This window comes from Rhipicephalus sanguineus, unplaced genomic scaffold (assembly GCF_013339695.2).
Source record: "Rhipicephalus sanguineus isolate Rsan-2018 unplaced genomic scaffold, BIME_Rsan_1.4 Seq216, whole genome shotgun sequence".
Lineage (NCBI taxonomy): Eukaryota > Metazoa > Arthropoda > Arachnida > Ixodida > Ixodidae > Rhipicephalus > Rhipicephalus sanguineus.
In genome coordinates, this window is record NW_023614789.1 from 582,563 (window position 1) to 604,768 (window position 22,206).

The 22,206-nt window shown below is 44.8% G+C and overlaps 1 protein-coding gene across 1 annotated transcript; it reads left to right on the top strand.

The window, feature by feature from the left end:
• Positions 1-1,145: 1,145 nt before the first annotated feature.
• LOC119376753 (uncharacterized) lies at positions 1,146-18,987 on the top strand. The gene is made up of 3 exons (XM_037646487.2): positions 1,146-1,396; positions 5,340-5,637; positions 18,882-18,987. The coding sequence occupies exons 1-3, from the start codon at positions 1,186-1,188 to the stop codon at positions 18,985-18,987; spliced, it is 615 nt and encodes a 204-aa protein (XP_037502415.2). The 5' UTR covers positions 1,146-1,185.
• Positions 18,988-22,206: the final 3,219 nt, after the last annotated feature.

The following is a 22,206-nucleotide window of genomic DNA, read 5'->3' on the forward strand; positions in this document are numbered from 1 at the left end:
ATCGGGGAGGGCTGAGCTTTAGTTCAGATGCAAACGCTGGTAGACACCTTGTCTGCAGCCAATGCTTAATCTTAATGGACAGTTTTAGTTTAGCGGACTGAGTGGAATAGCGGGTTCGGAATACGCATGTCCAAGACGCTGAACTACCTGTAGCGTTCAGCGTATGCACGCTATTGTTCACATTTGTTGTTACAATGCTTCTGTGGTTAATATAGGGAACTTAAAACATGGCGGCAGTTTCAGACACCCACTTTGAACAGAATTTGACATTGATGATGGTACAGATAGAGATTGGAATGGCTCCTACCTGCACATTTCAATATTATCTTGTGAAACATTTGTACTATTATTCTTTACCACATCAACTGATAATGCAGTGAAATGCTTTTCTTCATTTGCTTATGCACTGAACTGCTGCTTCTTAATTTTTAACCAATATTGAACCGTCAATAACAAGACATTTCAGCTTTTCTTGTAGGAACCGGTCCATATGCTCTTGCCGCATTTGTTTCTCCAAAGCAGTGTAAAATAAACTGGAAAAATAAACCAGTTTGAAGTCGGTACTTTAAACAACCAACTAGCCCCATTAGCACCATATTACTCTATAAGCAGGATGCCACATTACGATGTTTTGGTCAACTCTTATTTCGATGTAGGCATACTGGCATCTCTTATAGAGGGATTCAGTTGTAACAGGATCTTGTTATAACTATAACCAGAATACAGAATTCCTTGGATAGTATAACGTGTGCTGCGCTTGCCTTGTTTTCAGATCCCTACCGATAATAGCCCCGGTGGAAATCCAGACCGAGGACATCGACACTGGAGATCCAACAGCTGCCGCACTGCAAGAACAGGCTCTACTCTCCAAAGCGGAAAGTGAGCTGCACGATCTGCACAGCCGCCTCGAAGAGACTCTATCTCTCCTGACCAGCGAGCTGCAGGCCCGCAAGGATGCCGAGGTTGCGGCCGAACGAGCCTTCCAGCAACTCGGTGATATCCAACAAAGACTCTCGACACGAGAGTTCAGCAAGAGGACTTAGAACGGCGCCTAGAAGAGCTGCAACGAGCTAATGATAATATGCAGAGGACAGCCGCAGAGTCTTACTGCAAGCTCGAGCAAATGCGCCGCGACATGAGGAGCGTGAACTTGCTCTAGACGTGCTGAGAGAGCAGCTTGACAACATGACAGAGGCCTTGCACGAGGCCGAGACCAAGGCCAGAGAGGAGGCTGCGCACAGAGCTTCTGCAGAAGAGCTTAGCAAGGCTGCTGCAGAGGAAGTTGTGGAGGTCCGCAGGTTGGCTCGCAATGCGGAGGAGTCTCTGCACGAAGTGGAGTCGCGCCTCAAGGCAGTGCATGAGGAGCTCCAGATCTGCCGGGAGAAGCTGGTGGCCAGTGAGGGCGCATTAACTGTTCATGTGCACTCCTATTTCTTCCTGGACTACATACAGTAGACTCTCAGTAAACGGGAAATCTCTTAAACGAATTTCTGCTTAAATGGAACAACAACTTCTAATATGATTGGTTTCATACTTCCATTCTGCACCCCTGTTCGTCTCTCAGTAAATGGAACTCCTGGTAAATGGACACGTTTTTCTGGTCTCTTCAGGTTCCGTTTAACGAGAGTCTACTGTACTTTCGTTCCTCTGTATTACAAATTGGGATATTGTAGTAATATACAGGCAACTGCTGATTTTTCGGACTTTCTTCTCCAATTGCAGGTACGAAATGGCATTAATTGAAGCCACCACAGCTGTAGCGTTGATTAGCTCGCAGGCTCAAATCGGCTCTTTGAGAGTCGATCAGTTTGTGGCCATAGCGGATTCCAAAACTCGGCTTTGCCGCTATGCCAAAGTGTTACACGGTGAAGCATGTCTATTCTAAGGGGCCGCTGTTGCAGTGCGAGTGCGACGATGCAGCATCAAAATGCGCGTTAATCGCTGGCGACCGTATTATGATAAGCATCTTTAGCTAACTTCTCACTATGTGCCCGCGGCCTGGTGCAGTTTAAAGAGTACCGCACACTTTAAAGGGGACAATCTAAGCATGCTGCGCCACTGTTCACTGCTGCCTCTTTGTGAGAGACTGCGTCGCACAGACCTGTTGCTTTCACAGCTCGCTGTTGCGTGCGCCATCTGTGTCGGGAACGGAGGGGAGTATGATGAACACTCTCGCGGCAAATGCCTGTGTACGTACCGGTACTGCAGGCAACCCCGCACTGCATAAGCGGGACTATTTCTTTAGGCATGGAGGTGATCGGCTGCCACGCTTCGTTCATTTGAATGAGGCCTTCGCGGACTTCTTAAGATTGGCTCCATGCGGCAGGAAATGCTACATTTCAGTGAAGTGTGGAGATTTTCATACAGTAAGTAGAACCCCGCTGTTACGTTCCTCACTGCTGCGTTTTCCCGGCTGTTACGTCGTTTTCCGCCGGTCCCGGCACAGCTCCCATAGGATACAATGTATTGGGAACCCCGCTGTTACGTCGTAACTGTCGGACCGTTCCCGTATGATACGTCGCGAAGTGCGCTCGGAGCCGACCGAGTCACGACCAAAGAGAGCGGTCATGGTGCATTTTCACGCAGCTTGGCCTCGTTTGAACGTAATATTAGCCGCATGAGAGGCGCAAGCAACAGAATCTTTCAATTGATCCAAACAAAAGCATGGCCTTCGAGATTCAAATTGCAAAGATGGCGTCTATGACGTAACTGCTCGCGAAAACAAGGCCTTCGAGATTGGCATTTACTATTGACAAAAGCATAGCCTTTGAGATTTGTATTGCACAAACATGGCGTGTATGACGTAATTGCTTGCGAAAGCAAGGCCTTCGAGATTGGCATTCACTTCTGCCATCGCGTTGGCGTAAACTCATCATCATCGTTATTTGTCGGAGAACGGGAGGAGTTCGAGCTGGTTAGAGCTCGCATGGTCGTGCGTGCAGTTCGCGGTCGGACTCGCCGCGCCGGTCGTGATTGCGTGTGCTTAGTTCTTTCATGCCTACAGCTGTTGGTGTTAAAAAATCACATACGTTGATTACATTTCTGTGGATGAGGCCGTCCTAAGCTCCGCGTTTCTATCCATCGACTAGATCGCGGCTGAGCGCGCCAATTTTCGTGCTGCTCGTAAGAATTGAAATAAGATTCTGTACCACTAAATATTTTGCCGTTTTTCCTGTTTTTCGGCTCTTACGTTTCCCGTCTCTTACGTTTATTTCCTACGGTCCCTTCAAAAACGTATCAGCGGGGTTCTACTGTATTACATTATTTGCATGCACATGCAAGCATTGGGGGAAAACTGGACAAGTAGTCTGCTCTCGCTGCTCAGTGCTTGTGTTCCATGTCATTGTTTCAAGACGCTCCACAGAGTGTCGAATGCATTGAAGTGGGGATTGTGGCCTTTGTATGGACCTTCCATGCATGCAAAGGGTTGAAGCTTGCTTGCAGCATTTTACAAGGAATTCCAGAAAACGGAGCTTGCCATTCTTCTTATCAATGGTAACTTTGTTCTTCTTCAAGGGAAAAAATGAATGACAAGAGAGATTGCACCAAGCTACCAGTATTAAAGTCCCTGAAAAATAACTAAAGTAGCGCCATTCGTGTCAGTGTACAGGTACCCCCTCTCCCGTGCGCTTTGTCGATTGCAGCTGAAGTTAGTTGAGCTGTGAAGCTCGCAGATCATGGCTCTTGGCCGGAAAGAGAGGCTTGTGCAATTCTTCCACTAGAGCGCCCGAGAGGGCTGCAGTTCTAAGTGACGCAGTTCGAAAAGTCCGCGAAATAAATGATATGAAAAAAAATCTCGCCATGTCCACGAAGTGAATGATGATTGAGGAGCTGGCTCGTACGGAAGATTCACGGGTTTTCCCGATCTTCTCCAAGTCCTCCACCATCATATGAAGACGTGACACACGCTGTTATATATACATATATACACAATGTTTTATTAATTTACAATTTTGATGAACTATATCCACAATTTACAATTATATACATATTGCTGAAGTATATATACAAGAAATATCTAAGAGCGTCTGATTCTCCATTGTCGACACTGGCAGACGCAACGCTCCTAATCTTTTCAATATGAAAACTGCCCTCGAGACGCGCACAAAAAGTGGCCCTAAAAATAGCTGTCCGACGCTCGCCTGGCTGTCGACCGTGTTCCCCGCTCGCCCTGTGTGACTTAACGGACAGGCTAAAGGGAAGACACAACGCGCGTAGCGTTCCTCTTCGCGTTCCACGACACTTTGAATGTATGGATGCAGATTACGGCGCGGAACTTCGTCCCAGCTTAAGAACCTGGCGAGCCAGCTCCTAATAGCGAAGCAAGTGGCGTCTTTTCGTGGTGTCCAACAGCATAACATTGTACGGTACATAATCTTTTAGTATGTAAAGTGCTCGCTCGCCCTGCCACGGTGGTCTAGTGGTTATGGCGCTCGACTGCTGACCTGAAGGTCGCGGAATCGAATCCCGGCCGCGGCGGCTGCATTTTCGATGGAGGCGAAAATGTTTGAGGCCCGTGTACTTAGCTTTAGGTGCACGTTAAAGAACCCCAGGTGGTCAAAATTTCCGGAGCCCTCCACTACGGCGTCTCTCATAATCATATCGTGGTTTTGGGACGTTAAACCCCAGATATTATTAAAAGTGCTCGCTCCTGATGGCAGTGCCACTGCAAACTCGGTGGCGCTAAGAAATCTCTAGAGTGGCGCACTAGCTTTTTAGAAGGTCGTCCGAGCGCCATCTTGTTCGTCCTCGTCTGGGTTGTTTACTTGATCGGTGCACGGTGCGTGGTCGTCCACGCTTGAGTCAGTTCGTACGGTGGTTCTGAATGCTTCAGGATGCCGACCTGCTGTGCCAGTGGCAGCAACCACCGGTACAGCAGCAGAAAGAAGCGGTTTTCACTACAGCGGGTAAAACCCGTAGCTTTCCGGAGGACACCCTAGAGGCGTTGCTGCAGCTGCTAGGAGAGGAGGCAGAGGCGAAGGGACGCAGTTGGCACAACTTTATATTTTCAGGGACTTTAGCCTGTATTGACAAGCACTACCATCTAGTGTTAAAACTGAAACTAGAAACAATAATAATAATCTGGGGTTTGATGTCCCAAAGCCACGATATGATTATGAGAGATGCCACAGTGGAGGGCTCCGGAAATTACACGGGCCTCAAACATTTTCGCCTCCATCGAAAATGCAGCTGCCGTGGCAAAACTAGGAACAAGCTGACGGATACAGTAGTCATCAGTTTGTGCTGCTCGCTTGTAGCACCTATAGTTTATCCTTTACGGAGAAAAAGTTAAAACAAGCTCGTTTGTTTCTGTAAACTGTGGCACTCCTTTATTCCAGTAGAGCAGTCTCGCCAAGCAGCCATGACTTCTGTTGAAGCGAAGGAGGAAGAGCTGAGCCGCCTGCAGCAGGCCTTGAAGTCTGCCGAGGAGCAGCAGAAGAAGAGGCCGCCAATGAGAACCGCCAGCGCCGCACACGGCGCACAACACGGACCACCCGGCGTACCACAAGAGCCACTCGGTCAAAGGCTCAGTCGCTGGCATCGTCCGAGCTATCGGATGGCGATGCTGACTTCAAGACTCCACGCCGCACCCCACGTCGCACAAAGAAATCGGTTGCACCCCCAGATGACCCACTGGTGAGCAACTGCCCTGTTTCTGTTAAACAGTGGTTTAAAAAAAAACTAAGGGTGTGCGAATATTCGAAATTTCGAATATTTTTCGAATAGTGTTTGCTAATAGTGTTTGCTATTCGATTCTATTCGCAGTGGAATTTTACTATTCGAACTATTCGAACTTCCCCAAAACAAATACAGTCAACGTCCGATTCAATTGCAACTGACCCCTTCAAATTTTTAATATGCTTCACCTCATTACACTCTCGTATTGCGGCAAAGCTGCCTTTCAAGCTCTGTTACAGTCGAACTTTGCTAAGACACGATGTCCGATTGAAAGTGGTCCCTAGATTTTCAATATGCTTCAACTCATCACACCCCGGTATTGCGGCAAAGCTGCCTTTCAAGCTCTGTTACGGTCGAACTTTGCCAAGAGACAGTCAACGTCGGATTAGAAGTGGGCCCTAGATTTTCAATTTCAATATGCTTCACCTCATCCCACCCCTGTATTGCGGCAAAGCTGCCTTTCAAGCTTCGTTACGGTCGAACTTTGCCAAGACACAGTCAGCGTCCGATTGGAAGTGGTCCCTAGATTTTCAATATGCTTCACCTCATCACATCTCCATATTGCGGCAAAGCTGCCTTTCAAGCTCCGCTATGGTCGCAAACGTATTAACTCAAGAAAACGCTGGTCCCAACATGGAGATGAAAGATGTGGCAGAATTGGGGGCTAAATAATGCTGTATTGGGCCTGAAATTTGGGCAGGAAGCCCGAAAAATCGGACGCCGAAGCTTTTTTAGCATACAAAATTTCAGATGTTCTTATATATCGACGCCTGCAAGGCAGATTTGGAACTCCAAACTTGAAGGGAGCACACCCTTGTCCACCACATCAGTTGGGCTTCAACAGAAGTTGAAAGAGGAGGAGAGGCTGAGGAAATGGCATCTTTGCCTATCACGTGTAAAGTGTTGTTGGCAACACTTTGGTTGCACCAAATCATGTACATAAATACAATTCGGCCTCTGCATTGCCTCATTCTTGATAAGACAACTATGAAACACCCCTCCAGCGCTTCATCAACCTAGCAAAAAGAAACACTTTCATGTTGCTATCTCAGAAGTATATGCTTAGGAATCCTCTCCAACTATTTTTCTGCAATTTCGCTTCGAAGTATTCGAGAAACATTCTAGAAATATTCGAGAAATATTCGAAAAATATTTGGTTCGATTCGCACTCACACTTCAATATTCGAATTCGCTTCGCACCCAAAATTTTGCTATTTGCACAGCTCTAAAAAAAACTTAATATGTAAATGAAACTTGTCTGAACTAAAGGCCACTTGCAAGAAAGTTTCACTTTTGCTAAATTGCTCGTGAACTATAATCTAATACAACTTAAGAAGTCCGGAGAGGCCCCGCCCTAACTGCCAAAGCCTGGCAGCAGACTGCCCCCGCGACTAAAGAAATAGTCCCACTCATGCACTCGCCAATGTTCTCGGAAGGCAGGGTGGGGTCGCTGGCCGTCTAGCTCATGACGTCAGCAGTGGAGTGACATACCCATAGGGCCAATGGGGACGTTTTTCCGCTTCCGGCGACGGTGGCGGTTCCTGGGAGCGGGGGGATTGACTGGATTTTGGATTTCTGCTGGAGGCGAGCCAATCCGAAAGGAAAAAATCCAATATGGCCGCGCCCGTTCGCGGTCGCTTCCTCGCTCGTGGTGCCGCCGGCCCCGCGGCCGCGACGTCGGTTCGAGCGTTTGCGCACTAATTGCTACTGCACTGTCTTCTCTCTTTATTGCCGATGTACGTACGTAATGTGTGTAGTTGTTTTTCTGCTTCGTTGTAGCCTCTGTGGTAGCATGGCGAATGGTGGCGAGCGGCGCCGTCGCAGCTGCATAGCAGCCGCTTTCGGCGCTCGCTCGAGAAGCAAAAAGCGCATATAACTTTCTTCACATGACATTTTATTGAAGGAAACGTAAATTGCTGCACGTTTAGGCAATATTTGGGCTATAATATCGGTAACAATAACAAAAGAAAACGAAAAAGATTCGAAATACTGCTGTGGTAAAACCTGAATACAGGAATGCGTACATCGAGCACGCGTACAATATAAATAGGATACGAAAACGCATAATACAGCATAATACAATCACATAAGCAGGGTAAGCATATAAAGTGCTACATCAGCGTAAATAAGTGTACACATACGAGTTGTACAGATTATGACTAGCAGCATGAAGCGAAACAATCCCGCGCATTGAAATATATCATAACAAAACAAGTTGTTCGAATGGTTGGTGCATACTGTGCAAAAGATAATGACGCAACGCAAGCCGAAGAAAACAAGGGGTATAGGAAAAACACCCTTTCCTGTACTTTTTTTTTATTGCCCTGCGTTGTGTCACTCCCTTTTGCACACACACACACACACACATACTTTTGCATATATGTACACAGAAAGTGCACCTAACAGTCATAGCCTTTGGCTCATGTAGACGAACCCATGGAGCATAAGTAGATCAATGTCATAATATGCTGCAGTGCTACAGCATATTATTTTGTAAAAGCAGTGAGACAAATCTACCGTTTGGCTCAGCTATCCCTGATCATGTTTTCCTCCAGGTAAATGTGTTGCAGGCAAGCTCACGTGATGTGAACAAGACACGCGATGCTTTAATTTTCAAGTAATAAAGGGAGAGAAAAACGCAAGAGAATGGTCTAGACTCAGTTGCAGAGGTGACCTTTGAAATTTGTGGAAACATTGTGGTTGTGACTGGTGAACAACAGGAATGATCACAGGTCATTAGTCAAGTTGGAAGTGGTGCGAAATACTCAAGGTAACATGAAATATACACGAAGATAAGCATCTTATCAAAGAAATAAGTAGAGTAAAGTGCAAAGTTGAACGCAGCTTCCCTATTATTTTTCTACCAGGTATCATGTTGGATCCATCACAATGTCAGAAGATTTTCTGAGCAGTACTTAAATTGCAGATGGGGAACGCTGCACAGTTTCATCATAATGTGTCATTAACTAGAACTGCATCGCTTGTCATTCGTTGGTTCAGGAAGTGGAATGTCGGAGTTTGCAGAGTTTAGTTAAACAAGAAACACAGTTGCTCTACACAAACAGTACGTTGTGAATAGTTTCAGTGAGTATGGATGCATGCTTCTATTTCAAACTAACATGCATGTCAACCGAGTCGCAGCTTCTGCACAAACCCCTCTGGAATCCTCACAGAGCTGAGCACTTCATCAATGTATCTTTTATGCCTGTGAATAGCTGACACCATCAGTTCTTTGCAGTGGCACAACAGTCATGACCAGAGGTTTGTAATTGAAAAGTGACAGAGCCCCTGGGTGCTGAAAATCTTTTGGACTTGGCGAGCACCTGAATTCATGCATGCTTCAACCTTCGTGGCCCGTCACAGTGGTCTAGTGGTTACGGTGCTCAACTGCTGAACGTAGTGGGATTGAATCCCGGCTGCATATCAATGGATGCAATACGCTTGAGGCCCATCTGCCTAGATTTAGGTGCACGTTAAAAAAACGCCAGGTGCTCAAAATATCTGAAGTGCTCCACTACTGCATGCCTCATATTCGTATCATGGTTTTTGGACATAAAACCTCCACATTTTTATAATCAACCTATTTTTGCAACGTTCATTGTGAATTAATCACACTGTTACTGTTTGTAAAGACTGCTTCAGTGTAAAACGAGTCGTCAGTATTATATAAATTTTGGCATTTTTTTGGGAGGCTGGATGTTTGATTGCCTTCCAAACCATGTCAAGCAAACAGAAAGAAAGCAGAACGAGCAGGGTTTTCCAGTGCATTTAGGGAAGTGTTGGCATTTCCCAATACTAAAGCAATCCAGAACCTCTGGTTGTAATACTCATGCTGATAGGGGCACACAAGGCTTCAAAAAAAAAGTTAGTCGGTTAAACTTGTATAATACAAAAGTAACGCAGCAGGAGCAAAAGTAGTCAATGCATTACATACAACCACAGCGAATTATAAATACACATATATAACTATATACCTACATAAAATATACATATATACATAAACATCGTACATATACACATAAAAAAAGAATAGTGCAACACATCTAAAAAATGGATAGGAAATGGGTGCAGAAGGCTGCACTGGAAATCCAATTTACATAATCATGTTCTAGAAAGGCACAGGATAAATTTAGCCTGCTACTTTACGTTATTGCTGGCAGAAGCACTGTGCCTTGACTTTGTTTCTCGTGTGTTTTTTGTTTACAAATGTAATGTGCCAATGTAGCCTTGTGCGGCAGAATATTAAGAAATTTCTCAGTGCAGCCAACTGAACAGAAAATAGCTTGCCGGATTGGCATCCTTTCCACCAGATTTTTGCACACATTGGAAAAATGGCACAATAGTTGATTTCATGTCTGAAGGCCGAATCTAATTCCTTTATGTAATTCAGACATGATTCAGAGGTTACTGCAATGGAACCGAGGAGTTTCTCGGGTACACCACTTTCCTTGAGTAGTGCAAAGAATTGGTGTCGTCCATGGAGAGAGCCTCCATCCACTTCAAGGAGTGTTCTCTCACATATGCACTCACTAGTCCTCAGTTCAAGAAGCTGTTCACAAGAGTACCAGCGACATGGTACACAACATTTTCATACACCATGTCGGTCGCATCTTGTGAAGATGCCTGCACATCAGATGAATCAGAGGCCTGCTGCGTGCTGTGGCTTGTGGTTGGTGTGCTGCTATAGTTGACAACAATGCAGATGCACTCTCCAAGTTGTTGAGGAAGCAATTGTGTCACCTCACAGTTTCCTGAGAACGCTTGAAGAGCTTGCCAATCAAATATGTTTTAGAGCCGCCACGAATTGGTACACATTTGGTGTCTCATTGCAGCCATGTTTTTTGACAAATGATTCCAAAAAAGTTTTCTAGGGGATCTTGCTGCAATCAACGTGTGAAAAGATGAGTGAAATCAAAGTCCTCTTTTAAACCAGTCCACAGCAACAACAAGGCTTTGATTCTAATCTGCCAACCTTTAACAGTGCGCGGCTGCTTGTCCGAGGACTACCCAAAGTGCCATTGGGCAATCCAAACTGATGCATGACTCAAGGGAAGCACGGTGTTCCGACCCATCAATCATTGCATACCGCAACTTATCATCCTGATTTTTTGGGGTCGAACTGTTCTGGCTGTCAAAAATCTTATCCATTCTTTCTGTGAACAGAGCTGTAAATTTAGCATCAAGAGGAAGCTCTTGAATGGCAATGAGAGTGGGGAGTGCCACAGAGACAGATTCACTGAATACTTGTGTGGCACTACTTCACTCTTATGTCAGCCACGGCCGCTGGATGAAAAAGCGCACTTTTTAATCCAGCGGCCGTGTGTCAGCAAAGGGCATCTTGTAGATATGTTGCTCTTTGAGCTTCCTTAGCAATCTTTCTTTTTTAGATGTTCAGTTGGTGTGTTAGAGGCGTGATTTGCGAGTATTTTTGTAAAAGGTTTCAATGTACGCCCAGTCAACAACCTCGGAGCCAATCGTGAGCTTGTGTTTTCTCAAATTATTCCGCGTGCATTTTATCAGGTGTGGGATGTCAAACATGAAGTATAGTTTGCAGTTGTTGACAGTAAAACATGGTTCATGAAGAGAATGGATCAGCATTCTTGACAGGCTGACATTGTTGACCCTTGATCATAGATGACCACTTTTACCAAAGACCTTTTTTTTTCAAGCTGCATAATTACATCTAATAGCAGCTTGTGCATTGCAAGAGCTGACGTTGCATTGCGGGACACTGCAAAGGCTACTGGCTGCATCCAAATTCTCGATATGCCAGACACAGCCATTAGAATGGCTGCATTTGCCACACGAGAAGTCCTTGTGTTTCATCATATGTGTAGCCAATCACTATATCTTTTGATTGATCGTACATCAAATGTCTTTTCAAGGCTATTAATCGAATAAAAGACAGCATGCTTTGTCTTGCAGAGGCCAAGCTTTAATGATTGATTCTATTGCATCCATGGCACCTGGAATGATACCAGGTGTCATTGGGATGTCTGCCAGCCAGCACCTGGGTGTCCGCACATGTGGCAAGTGAAGCATTTCTCTGAGGAAGCGTGAATTGAGAGTGAATTGTTTCATCCATTTGGACCAATGTTTTTTTTGGGGGGGAATGTACCAAGCCTGATTCGTGCTTTAAGCAGTTCAAAAAAGGTCCTTTGACAAATCCGGTTCAAGCTTGTTTAAAACCTCCTGCTGCGTTACTCGCCTCGCCTCGTCCCTTTTTTTCATCTGACCGACTGCCTTGCGGTACCTTTCACTTCGTGAGTGAAGTGGTTAGCAGCTTCTTTTTGGTGCGAAGGGTGTGCACAGAGCTGCGTTTCTTCGCCCACTTTCTTGGCGTTTCTTGCATCTGCTCCGCGCTGCTGCCCTCCTTGGAAAATTGGAGGCCGCTCGGACTAGGCTCAGCTGAAAAAAAAAAGACATGGAAGAATGCGAAGGTATAGGCTTTCATCAGTCTTGTAGAGGAAAAAAAAATCACGATTAAGCTATCAGGGCGCAATCACAGGGCTACTAATATACGGACCACTATGTGCTGCCATGCCATTTTTCATTGGAAGCAATGTGTATTCTGCGACTGAGACAGGAATCATAATTGATTTATACATTCCAAGCATTTTATCTTCAAAGAATCATCCATGATTAAGGAAATATCACAAAGCATTGCAAAAATGAACATTTCATGAAATGCTGAACAGAGGCAATGACATTTACAAAGTGGAGGATTTTGAATATTCATCTCATAAATAGCTATCTGGGCTGCATAAGCCACATTTACATGAATGCACACCTTGATTGTGCATCATATTCCGCTGGCCTATCTCGCAGAGCTACGCTCATCACAACAAATCGGACAGCACAATTTTCAGTGTGAACTATGTAGGTCCAACTGCACCCACCTTATATTTGAAATATAAATAATTGCGTGAACCAAATCACGGGTTGCAGGCCCTGAACTATATGTATGGTTTTGTCAACATTATAGGTTGTGACAATATTACACAGGCTTAGGTGTCCATATCTACTAGGAAAACATCAAGACTACTGGTCCATGCTTCCTTATGCAGATGCAGGATGTGTACTTTGCAATAATTCTCTCTCTCACTTTTTGCACTTACCATCACTTGGTGAAACCTGTGACGGTGGTGTGGGCCTTCTTGTGGTTGTGCTTGGCGAAGCGGCTGTTGAAAAAGAAATAAATATGCTATAAAAGGCTGGCAAGCAGTATTTTTAATACCCTCACTTTGCATTGCACGTGTGAATACTGAGCAACAGACTTATGGAGCAATTTTCACATGTGCCTGAGGAAAACTACTCAGTGTTTTCATCTCTATGGAATGAGCTCAACAAAGAAAGCACTGAGTCTATGCACTGATGTAGAAAAAGAAAAGATATCTATACCACGCAACAAAGTTTTCTTGCAGGGAGGTCGGTTTGTTGTGAACTCATACCGAGCTCCACAAACACTAGAGGAGTAAGGACGGAAACAGGACAGAGTACAAACTATTTATACTGTGAGATGCCAAAGCCATTTTCGCTGCTCTATCTCCCTGTTTCTTCATTTTGCGTTTGTGCAGCATGCTATCAGTTCATCCATACCATGTAAACAGTGCACTCAGACATTCTTACTGGAAAGCATGCAAAATGATACTCTATGAGTGCAAGCAAACATTTTTTTTCCCCTAGAGTACATTTCCTGCATTTAAGGTTTACGTACAGCAATTGTTCTCATAGCACTGGTAATTGAAAAACAGCTGTGGCATTTCTACCTACTGTTCTAATTTCAGAGAACAATCTGCTCGAGTGTGCAGGTGTAGAATACAAAATAGTACCGCTCTTTGTTTTTATTTTTTGCAAGCTATTCGTGCAGTATTACAGTGGCACCACCAACCAAATATTCTGTACCCTTTCATTCCAAGCAGAAAGGTGAAACAGATCCTTGTTCGGTACACCTACCTTCCACACTAGGGGGGCAGTCTCAGCAGCAGGGACGGCAACTCGCTTGCAGTAAACTGGTTGTCTGCAATTAAAGTACTCGAACTTAGTCACGCTACGGTGAAAAAACAGCTGGTAGAGTAAATACACTTGCAAGCTTTTAAAGGCATGGCACTAAGCTTAATAAATGTGCTTGCTTTTAATCTCCACTAAATTATAATTACAGATAATTACATATATCCCGACAATATTCTCTGAATTAAAACTTGATATATGAAACACAACTCGATCGAGTTCTTGTTTTTCCACTGCTTTTGCGAGTCGAAACGATATTGAAAGCTTATAAGGAATTATGGTGTGTAAACGCTAAGCGCAAACAGCGCATTGAAAAAAAAATACAGAAAAGTGAAAGGGTGGCGGTGGGGATGGGTCCAGATTAGAGAGGGGAAAAAAAAAAGTGGCCCCGCGCGATAAGCGCGGCCTGTTTCATGAACATCCAAAACCGAGCTTGGCCATGCCTTCGCCCGTTGGAAGCATCACGAGGGAGTAATGAAGAGATAAGCGAAACTGTTTCCGGTAGCTTCCCGAGAGCGAAAAGGGGCAGGGTGGGTATCACGCTTGGTTCAAGGTCCCCCGTCGAGCAGCGCGGCAAGGTACGCCGAAGGGAAGGAATGCGGACAATTTACGGCGACAAAAATCCGAGCAGGCGGTCGGTGTGTAAACAGACACACAGATGAGGAACGCGGTGGTTTTCACTTGTGCAACACCGCAGCACACATTCGAATCTGAGGGCAGTGTCCCGAGTTCGCTACTGGGGCCTCCGCAATAACTTTGCGAGCGATACTTTCGTCGGCTGCGAGCACCACCCATAAACTACACGGACATGATGTATACGCACGCATTAAAGCGCTTAAAAAAACAGCTGCAGCGAGCACAACAACTATCCCACTCCGTTAATGTTACTAGCACGCATAAGTTAAAGTAACACGTAACAAAACACCCTGAAGACACGGTTGCATGACACGGTAATCCGAATTGGTTAGATTTCATGAGATAGTAGAGGTAACGTCAGGCAGTGAGGCACGCACATATATACTAACGTGAGCAACCATAACTAGCGAACAGCTCCGCTTTTGAGAGGTGACGCGCGTCGAGCCACAAACTGCAGCCCGCCCACTAATTTTAACTTATTATCGTAACCATTTCTCAAACAGATAGCTGCAGCAACGAATGGCAGCAAGAAACTCGCTGTTCATTCAGCAGTTTCAAATCATAACGGTCAACGACAGTCAAATCAAAACTTTGCGAACATCTTGGGAAATATATAATAGTGAAAGTATAAATACCTGTGGTCAGCAGGGATTCTGAAGAAGTGTTCGCCTTCATTCCCCGAGGAATCGCACCACTTCACGCCGCAATAAAGGTGCGACATCGCTGCTCCTCGCTGCGGTGGTAAAGTTTGCGTTTCTATGCGCTCTCGTGCTTGCTTGCGCGACGTCTGCTTGTGCGCTGCGCAGGCGTGATGGCGGCGGTACCTAGCGGAGCCACGCACAGTCATGTTTACAAAACTTCTTTAAAACTTTGCCTTGTAATACACGTGGCTGGTTATAGTTTAATGCAGAAGCACGTTTTTATTTACTACTGTGTACTACCGTGGCCGCGTTATTTTATTTTAATTAGGCTTACTGAGGCCTTCAATCCCCGCCCGTACCAGGTTCGCTGCAATCGTTTCGACGGTAGCGACGCCCCATGGCTCGGACGCCAAACTGCCATCATGCTCGGGCTGACGTCAGTATGGAGCGCGCACTCAGTGGTGCAGGCTTGTGTGCATCCCCTTTGAGGAGGAGATGTGCGGACTTCTAAACTTGTGTAGATGCAGTTGAAACAATCTTGTGAAAGATGCAGGATCGTAGTCAAGGTTGTACAATATAAGAACATTTTTGGATAGTAAATACATATACTATAGCACTAACTCAAACCTCATTATAACAGTCTCATCTCACGAAAATAAGTTCATTACATCCGAAAATTCGTTATAAACATATATCTGTAACACTGTATATATGACAAGACTATTCTTCATTTAGTTCGTTATATCAGTGTTCGTTATCTCGAGGTTTGAGTGTACATATTTGATTTGGTCCTCTCATTGTGTATTCACTAATAAAAAAAAATTCTGTAGTTTTCTATTATGCCTTGTGTCGTCAAAAGTGGCCCCTATTTGCAGTGCACACAATTTGGCGTGCACTACCAGCAATGGGCTTTTTTTCCCCATTTTTTGTCTTATTGAAAACACCTGTGTTTGGGTCTTTTCACAATGTCTCTAATCAAGTACAGTGCAAAAATTTAGCACTAAGCTGTTATATGTATTCATACTACAAGAAACTAGTATACCCTGTAAATTTTTGTTCTACTCCTTCCAAACAAGCACTCTATCGCGCACAAAGTTGCAGCATCACATTTAACGTGGTAGCGTTAAAAGAGCTTGTTGCGCAAAAGTTCCACTGTTGGCATCGTTGGTTTGTGAGCGAAATATCGGCGTTGTCCATTAACGAAAATTCGAGATAGATGCAAATAAATAAATAAAAAAATGTTCAGTCAGAGTGAGAATCAACCCAGGCGTTCTGCATGGCAAGCAGGTATTCTGCCACTGAGACACGCCAGTGCTTAAAATGACTTACAGTATTCCGGAGCAGAATCGTAGAATCGCATCAGGCATCAAACATGTGAATTGCGCAACAAGTGGGTGGTTTTAAGTGCCCACCTATTGCAAAGTGTGCAGCTGTGCAGGCGCACATGGCACCTTACGGACGTGTAATGGGCACTTCGCCAATTTGCAAAATGCAGAATTATCACTTAGTGGGCACTTCACAACTGTTCTTGCAGTAGGCATTCTAGGATAGTTGGAAACAGCCATTGTTACGTGCACAAATGCTCCTTGCGGCATGGTTGAAGGCGATGCACACAGGGCCCGATTACTCTATCGCATTCTACTCTTGGAGGTGCAGCTCAGGCGCTCCAACTTTTGCAATATTGCAGTCCTGTGACATGATGGGCAACTTTACGTAGCACAGATTTCGTCGATTCGTCTTCTGCACTACGAAACGGCACCTTGGCCCTGTGGTGTGTGTAGTTTTGGCCGCACAGTCCGCATTTTCAGTTTTCAAGAGCTGGGACTACCAGGACAATCGGCATCGCCAGAACAAAGCCTCTGCGCAATCAAGAGGCGTTTCGTGACCACTAGGGGAAGGGCGCAGCGTCGTGGCATATTTGTTTACCTCGCCATTGCCTCGTACCGCGCTTCCTCACTGTGCCACTCCGACACAAGTGGCACGTAGAGGAAGCCTTGCTCGATCGTTGGCTGTATGCCGATAACATAATCGCTGATATTGTATTACATCGCCGAAGTGGGCGTAGTCGCTACAATGGGCTATGCCTACTGCTCTTCGTTGCTGAGAAGGGTGGGAAGGCAGAGCCAGAAACAGAAACCAGCCAAAGCAGGTTGTTCTACACACTCCAGCTTCATTACACCATTCGCAAAATTCTTGCGGCAGCGTGTTCACATCATAAAGTGTGCCGTTATCTCTCCATCACAAATTTTGAACTGCAGGGTTTTACTTGCCCTTCAAGATTGCGAAACTGCACCAGTTGAGCAGATCAAAATTTTTTTAATTCTGTGAAGCCAGATAAGTCTGTAAATGTGGACCCTTCGGCTTAGATTTCTGACGGCACTGCTTCAGGTACAGGAAGAAAAGCTGCTTCGCGTGCAGCAACGTAGTTGGAAAATGGAAAGCACTGACCCACTTACAAATTTGCTTCATTGAAGTCCTTGCTGTAAAAAAGATAAGTGAAAACCAAGATGGCATCAAATCTACTGCACATACACAAGGGCACACAAGTTCCCTGTTGGGTTATAATATGATGGGAAGAGAAAGATGCATTTACCGGATACAGTAGCTGTGGTCACTTACACATTCATGTTTCCCCACCTGCTCTTTTTCAATTCATTGAGTTATTCAGAGCTCAAGTATGCAGGATAAGGGAATTGCCAACGACCTAGTGAAATCCTGAGCAAGCGCCCCCCTCCTTTCTTCGAGAGATTTGAAATACTATGCACAGTGACAAAGCAAGCGTCCCCCACCCTTTCTCCGCCACTTTACTGTTTCGTTCACTGCTTTGGAAATGGCGAATGCATGCGTATGGATGGATGGATGGATGGAAGAACTTTATTGTTGTCCGGCAGATTAACGGCCCGGGCTCAGGTCTCCCAGTCGGGATGTCAAGGCCTTGCCTCTCCGCTGCTTCACGGGCCTGCTGGACTGCCCAGAGTTGGTCGGCGAGCTTGGAGCTATGCAGCATGCGTACTCAATAAAACATTTAATTAGAAGCAGGGTGTGCATTTTTTCTTAGGGATTCTTCCGCCGCCGTCTTGAATTTTGATCCACGATCGAGCAAGGGCCCCCACTCCAAATCTTGTCAGATTATCTTTCACCGTAGGGGGAGTGCTTGCTCGGAATTTTACAAAAAGTGTTGCACAACAATATAAATGGCTGGATGGATAAAACATGTATGCAGAAAATTGAAAAACAACCTCAGTTGAGCAAGTAAAAAAAAAGCAAGGCATGATTATACATCAAACTGTCAGAAACAATCTTGAAATCTTTATGAATTGCATTCAACTACTATGACCAAATCGGCAGTACATTCCATTCTTACGGCTGTAGGCGAAAATGAATATACTAATATCTCAAATGTATGAAATGTTCTCAACTGGCCACGTGTCAGTTGACATTCTTGATGAATAAATGCTTGTGCAAACTATTTTCCACTCTTTCGCGTACGATTGACCCAGAAAATTGCCGCCTTTTTTAAAAATCTGTTGTTCTCTTATGTCTGTCCAAAGTGGCTGGCATTCTCAGTCACTGCCATGACTTTCTGAAATTATGGCAATTGCCAGCAAATTCATGACCAGTAACTTCTTAAAATATATTTTGAAAATGCCTTTGTCAGCATATTTTTATTCATCGTAGCTCTCCTTTTTTAGCCACCGTAGCACTGTGGACACAAGACTCGAATAGTGAGCTCAAAACCCTATTAAATCTTGCTCTTGTTAACTAGCACATGCAAAGCATTCTTTGCGCCCCTAGCGTTTGTTTCCCATATTTTAAAACTGTCATTTGGCCCTGACAGCAGACACTGGGGCATCACATCTTTAAGTATTGAACTATAGTACTATATTTTATGTGCATTCATTCCTTGCTACGCAGGAGGAGGATGAAGCACCGTGCTGTCCTCGCTGATGACAATGCCGAAGCATCGCCACTTAAACGCCTTGGCAACTTCGTAGCTGGCATGCTGTCCATGGCACGGTAGTGGGTGAGGAATCTTGAACATTACTTTTGAAGGAGAATTTCTTAATGGCACTGACAATCGGCCAGAATGCATGCTTAGTGTCGTAGTGGAAATGGAAAGACCATGAATTATGAGACAAAGACCCACCACGGTGGTCTCGTGTTATGGGCACTCGACTGCTGACCCGAAGGTCGCGGGATCGAATCCCAACTGCCACGGCTGCATTTTCGATGGGGCGAAAATGTTTGAAGCCCATGTACTTAGATTTAGGCGCGCACGTTAAAGAACCCCAGGTGGTTGAAATTTCCGGAGCCCTCCACTACGGCGTCTCTCAGTCATATCGTGGTCTTGGGACGTTAAACCCCAGATTATTATTATTATTATTATTAGAGACAGACTTTGGCATTCTTTTCGAGATTTCAATAGGATCTGCATTTTTACATTGCATTGAAAGTCTTAAACTGGTATGTCGCGCTGCTGGCCTTGGTACTGTGCGAAAGAGTTGTTCGGATTGCTGTACGGTCTGCTGTTGTTTAGGCACACCATATTTGTGTTTAAGATTATTCTGCATATTCAAGCATTCCTTTTTGTCATGTAATTGTCAGAGTTTAACATCCCAAAACCACATTATGATTATAGGATGCTGTAGTGGAGGGCTCGAAAATTTAGACCACTGGGGTTCTGTAACTGCACCTACACGTGCCTCAGCATTTTCGCGCTCCATCGAAAATGCGACCACAGTGTCGTTTCGAACCCGCGACCTTTGGGTCAGAGTCGAGCACCATAACCACTCGGCACCATGGCAAGTCCGCTTATTACATGTTTGTTACTAAGCCAAAAGGAGTTAGCACTAAGAAGTAGAGCTACCTTCGTGGCATTTAGTGGAACTATAATTCATGTAGAGCCACGGCGCATGTGCGGCGTACCACAGCGCACCAGCACAAACCTGTCGCACATAGGCTTGATTGATTGGGCCTCACTTGATGCCACTGTATATTGCTATCGTGCTTGCCTACCATTGCTTGCAGCAGGTGTTGCATATACTATATAACATCTGTGTGCGATAGAAAAAACCTGATAAAGATATTTCGTAGAACCTTTCACTTGCCATTCCATGATTAGAACCTGACCTTATGCTTCTGCTGCACTTAGAAAACAGGTTATTATAAAATTGGCTGTAGTTCCCTTTAGAGGTCACTGATACCAAATTTCAAACGTAAGATGCTTTATTGGACGTTCTCTGCTTACAGAGGCAGTTCTTAGTATTAGTAGCAAGCACAGCTTTCAATGTGTTTGGGTATTATTTCGAAATAGGCACGAGTGCTCGTCTGTACGCCAATGCCACAAGGCACCACTAAGTCTAAGTTAAAAACTGTGAAATATAAACATGGCAAAGGACTAATGCTAGTCCGGTGTCAAGTAGGGACAGGGACCTTAGGCGCTAGTCCTGTGTCCTTACTGACTTTGCTCGCATTCAACACACAATTAATGCATTGTAGACAGGCTGATGATGATGATGATGAGGCATTTGTCATCAATAAGACTAGCTTAGTGGCTGCTTGGTGCTGACTTTAACCATTCGCGAGTATTTCAGCGTCCGCAGAAACATGTTTACGGAGAAATTGCAAACACTACGAGACTGGCACTCATTGGCAGGCCTTTGTTCCTCTTTTCTTTAGCTGCTCTATAAATGGTTTCCGGCTGCTTACAGCAGGTTGCGTTAGTAAGAAATTTTTATAGAAAGGTCCACTCTGACACTGAGGTGGGCGCTATCGTGCAGGTGTGTTTTATGTTCAGTCTCAGCTCGGCTCTTATTTTTCCCGCAGGATTGTCCGGATACAGGGCAAAAGTAGATGCAAATTTTGGAAGGGCAAATAAAAATCCTGCCTTACTGAGATTTTATATAGGTGCATGCTCTTCCAATGAAATGGCTGAAAACTCATTGCCGGGCTATTGGGCGATCTAATCAATGTGCATTATTTAAAACCTAATAAATTGCATTCTTACATGGGGTGCTTAAACTGTTCTGCTAATGATCCGAACGATTTGCAGACTGGCTCTGTGCATTCGTACAAAATATTTAAAATTCGGAAAAGCTTCAGGGTTCTTTAAGGGGTCGTGAACCACCCCTCGGACTTGGTGAGAACTCATCCTGTTGGATAGCATACACTGCTGCTGAACATCTCTGCCAAATCTTGCAGTTGTGCGCGGCAAGAGAACTTGGAAGTGGATGCGAGTTTTCCATTTTCTCAGGCACTCACTTTCCATACACGGCCTGTGCTCACTCTTTCGGAGCTGCTGGCACTTGAAGTCTAACAGCAGACAGCATGCCATTGGTCTATCCAGCATAAAACGAGAGTGGCTTTGGATCATGCTACCTCTTTGCCACGGGGTAGCGCTGCACTTCATAGCCTGCTAACATTACATGGTGAGCCACACTCATTCGCAGGATTCACAAAGGGAGAAAGCATTCGCGTTTCATCATGTGCGCTCAAGGTCATGACGCGTGCTGATGTAACTTCTTTTCTCCATGCCATCCCTCCTTGTGTAGCTTCCAGCGCACTTGTTGGTATAAAGGGAGAAACCTGTAACTCCACTTGTTCTTGACGGATTCTAAAAATGTTTGCGACAGTCTATTCGCGAGGCAATAAACTCTGGTATGATGTCATTTGGTGATTACTTGGAACAGCAGTTCAACCTTTAATGATTCGAGCATTAATTCTGTTGTTTCAAGCACTGTCGGAGCACTTGAGATTCAATTGCGTGCTTAATGCAGGTTTGGCTGTCAGTGGACCTTTAAAAGCTGCTTCTTTGGGTACAGTCTAAGGCACTTCTAAATGTATTAAGGGGAGATGTGGCTCGAAGACACTTTTTTTTTTTTACATATTCGACCTAGAGCAATGAAACTTGGGGTATTTGTAGAGATTGTTAAGCTGATTTCAAATAATAATTAGTTTTCTTGTAAGTTGCATACTTTTTGTTCTGCACTATGACAAATGTGTGCATGCGCCTTTTAGCCCTCCTATTTCGATACTTAAACTTCTATACATTTTGACAATTAATGGCTCGTATTGTTCCATTTGAACTGTAGAGTGCCGAAAACTATTCAGAAAGTGCATAGAAAATATTTGCTAGACGTGAAAAATGAAAACATAGGAAATCCATTATTACCCAGACCCCGGTAAATGTTTACTTGCAAATTTTCTAATATGCATAAATAATATTGAGATTTGGAGGAGA

Bases quoted from the DNA above. Each gene is read 5' to 3' on its own strand.
- LOC119376753 (XM_037646487.2), top strand. From the start codon at position 1,186: ATGACAGAGGCCTTGCACGAGGCCGAGACCAAGGCCAGAGAGGAGGCT. The intron at 1,397-5,339 runs GTGAGGGCGCAT...CCTTTATTCCAG, and splicing joins CCGGGAGAAGCTGGTGGCCA to TAGAGCAGTCTCGCCAAGCA. The intron at 5,638-18,881 runs GTGAGCAACTGC...CTTGCTACGCAG, and splicing joins CACCCCCAGATGACCCACTG to GAGGAGGATGAAGCACCGTG.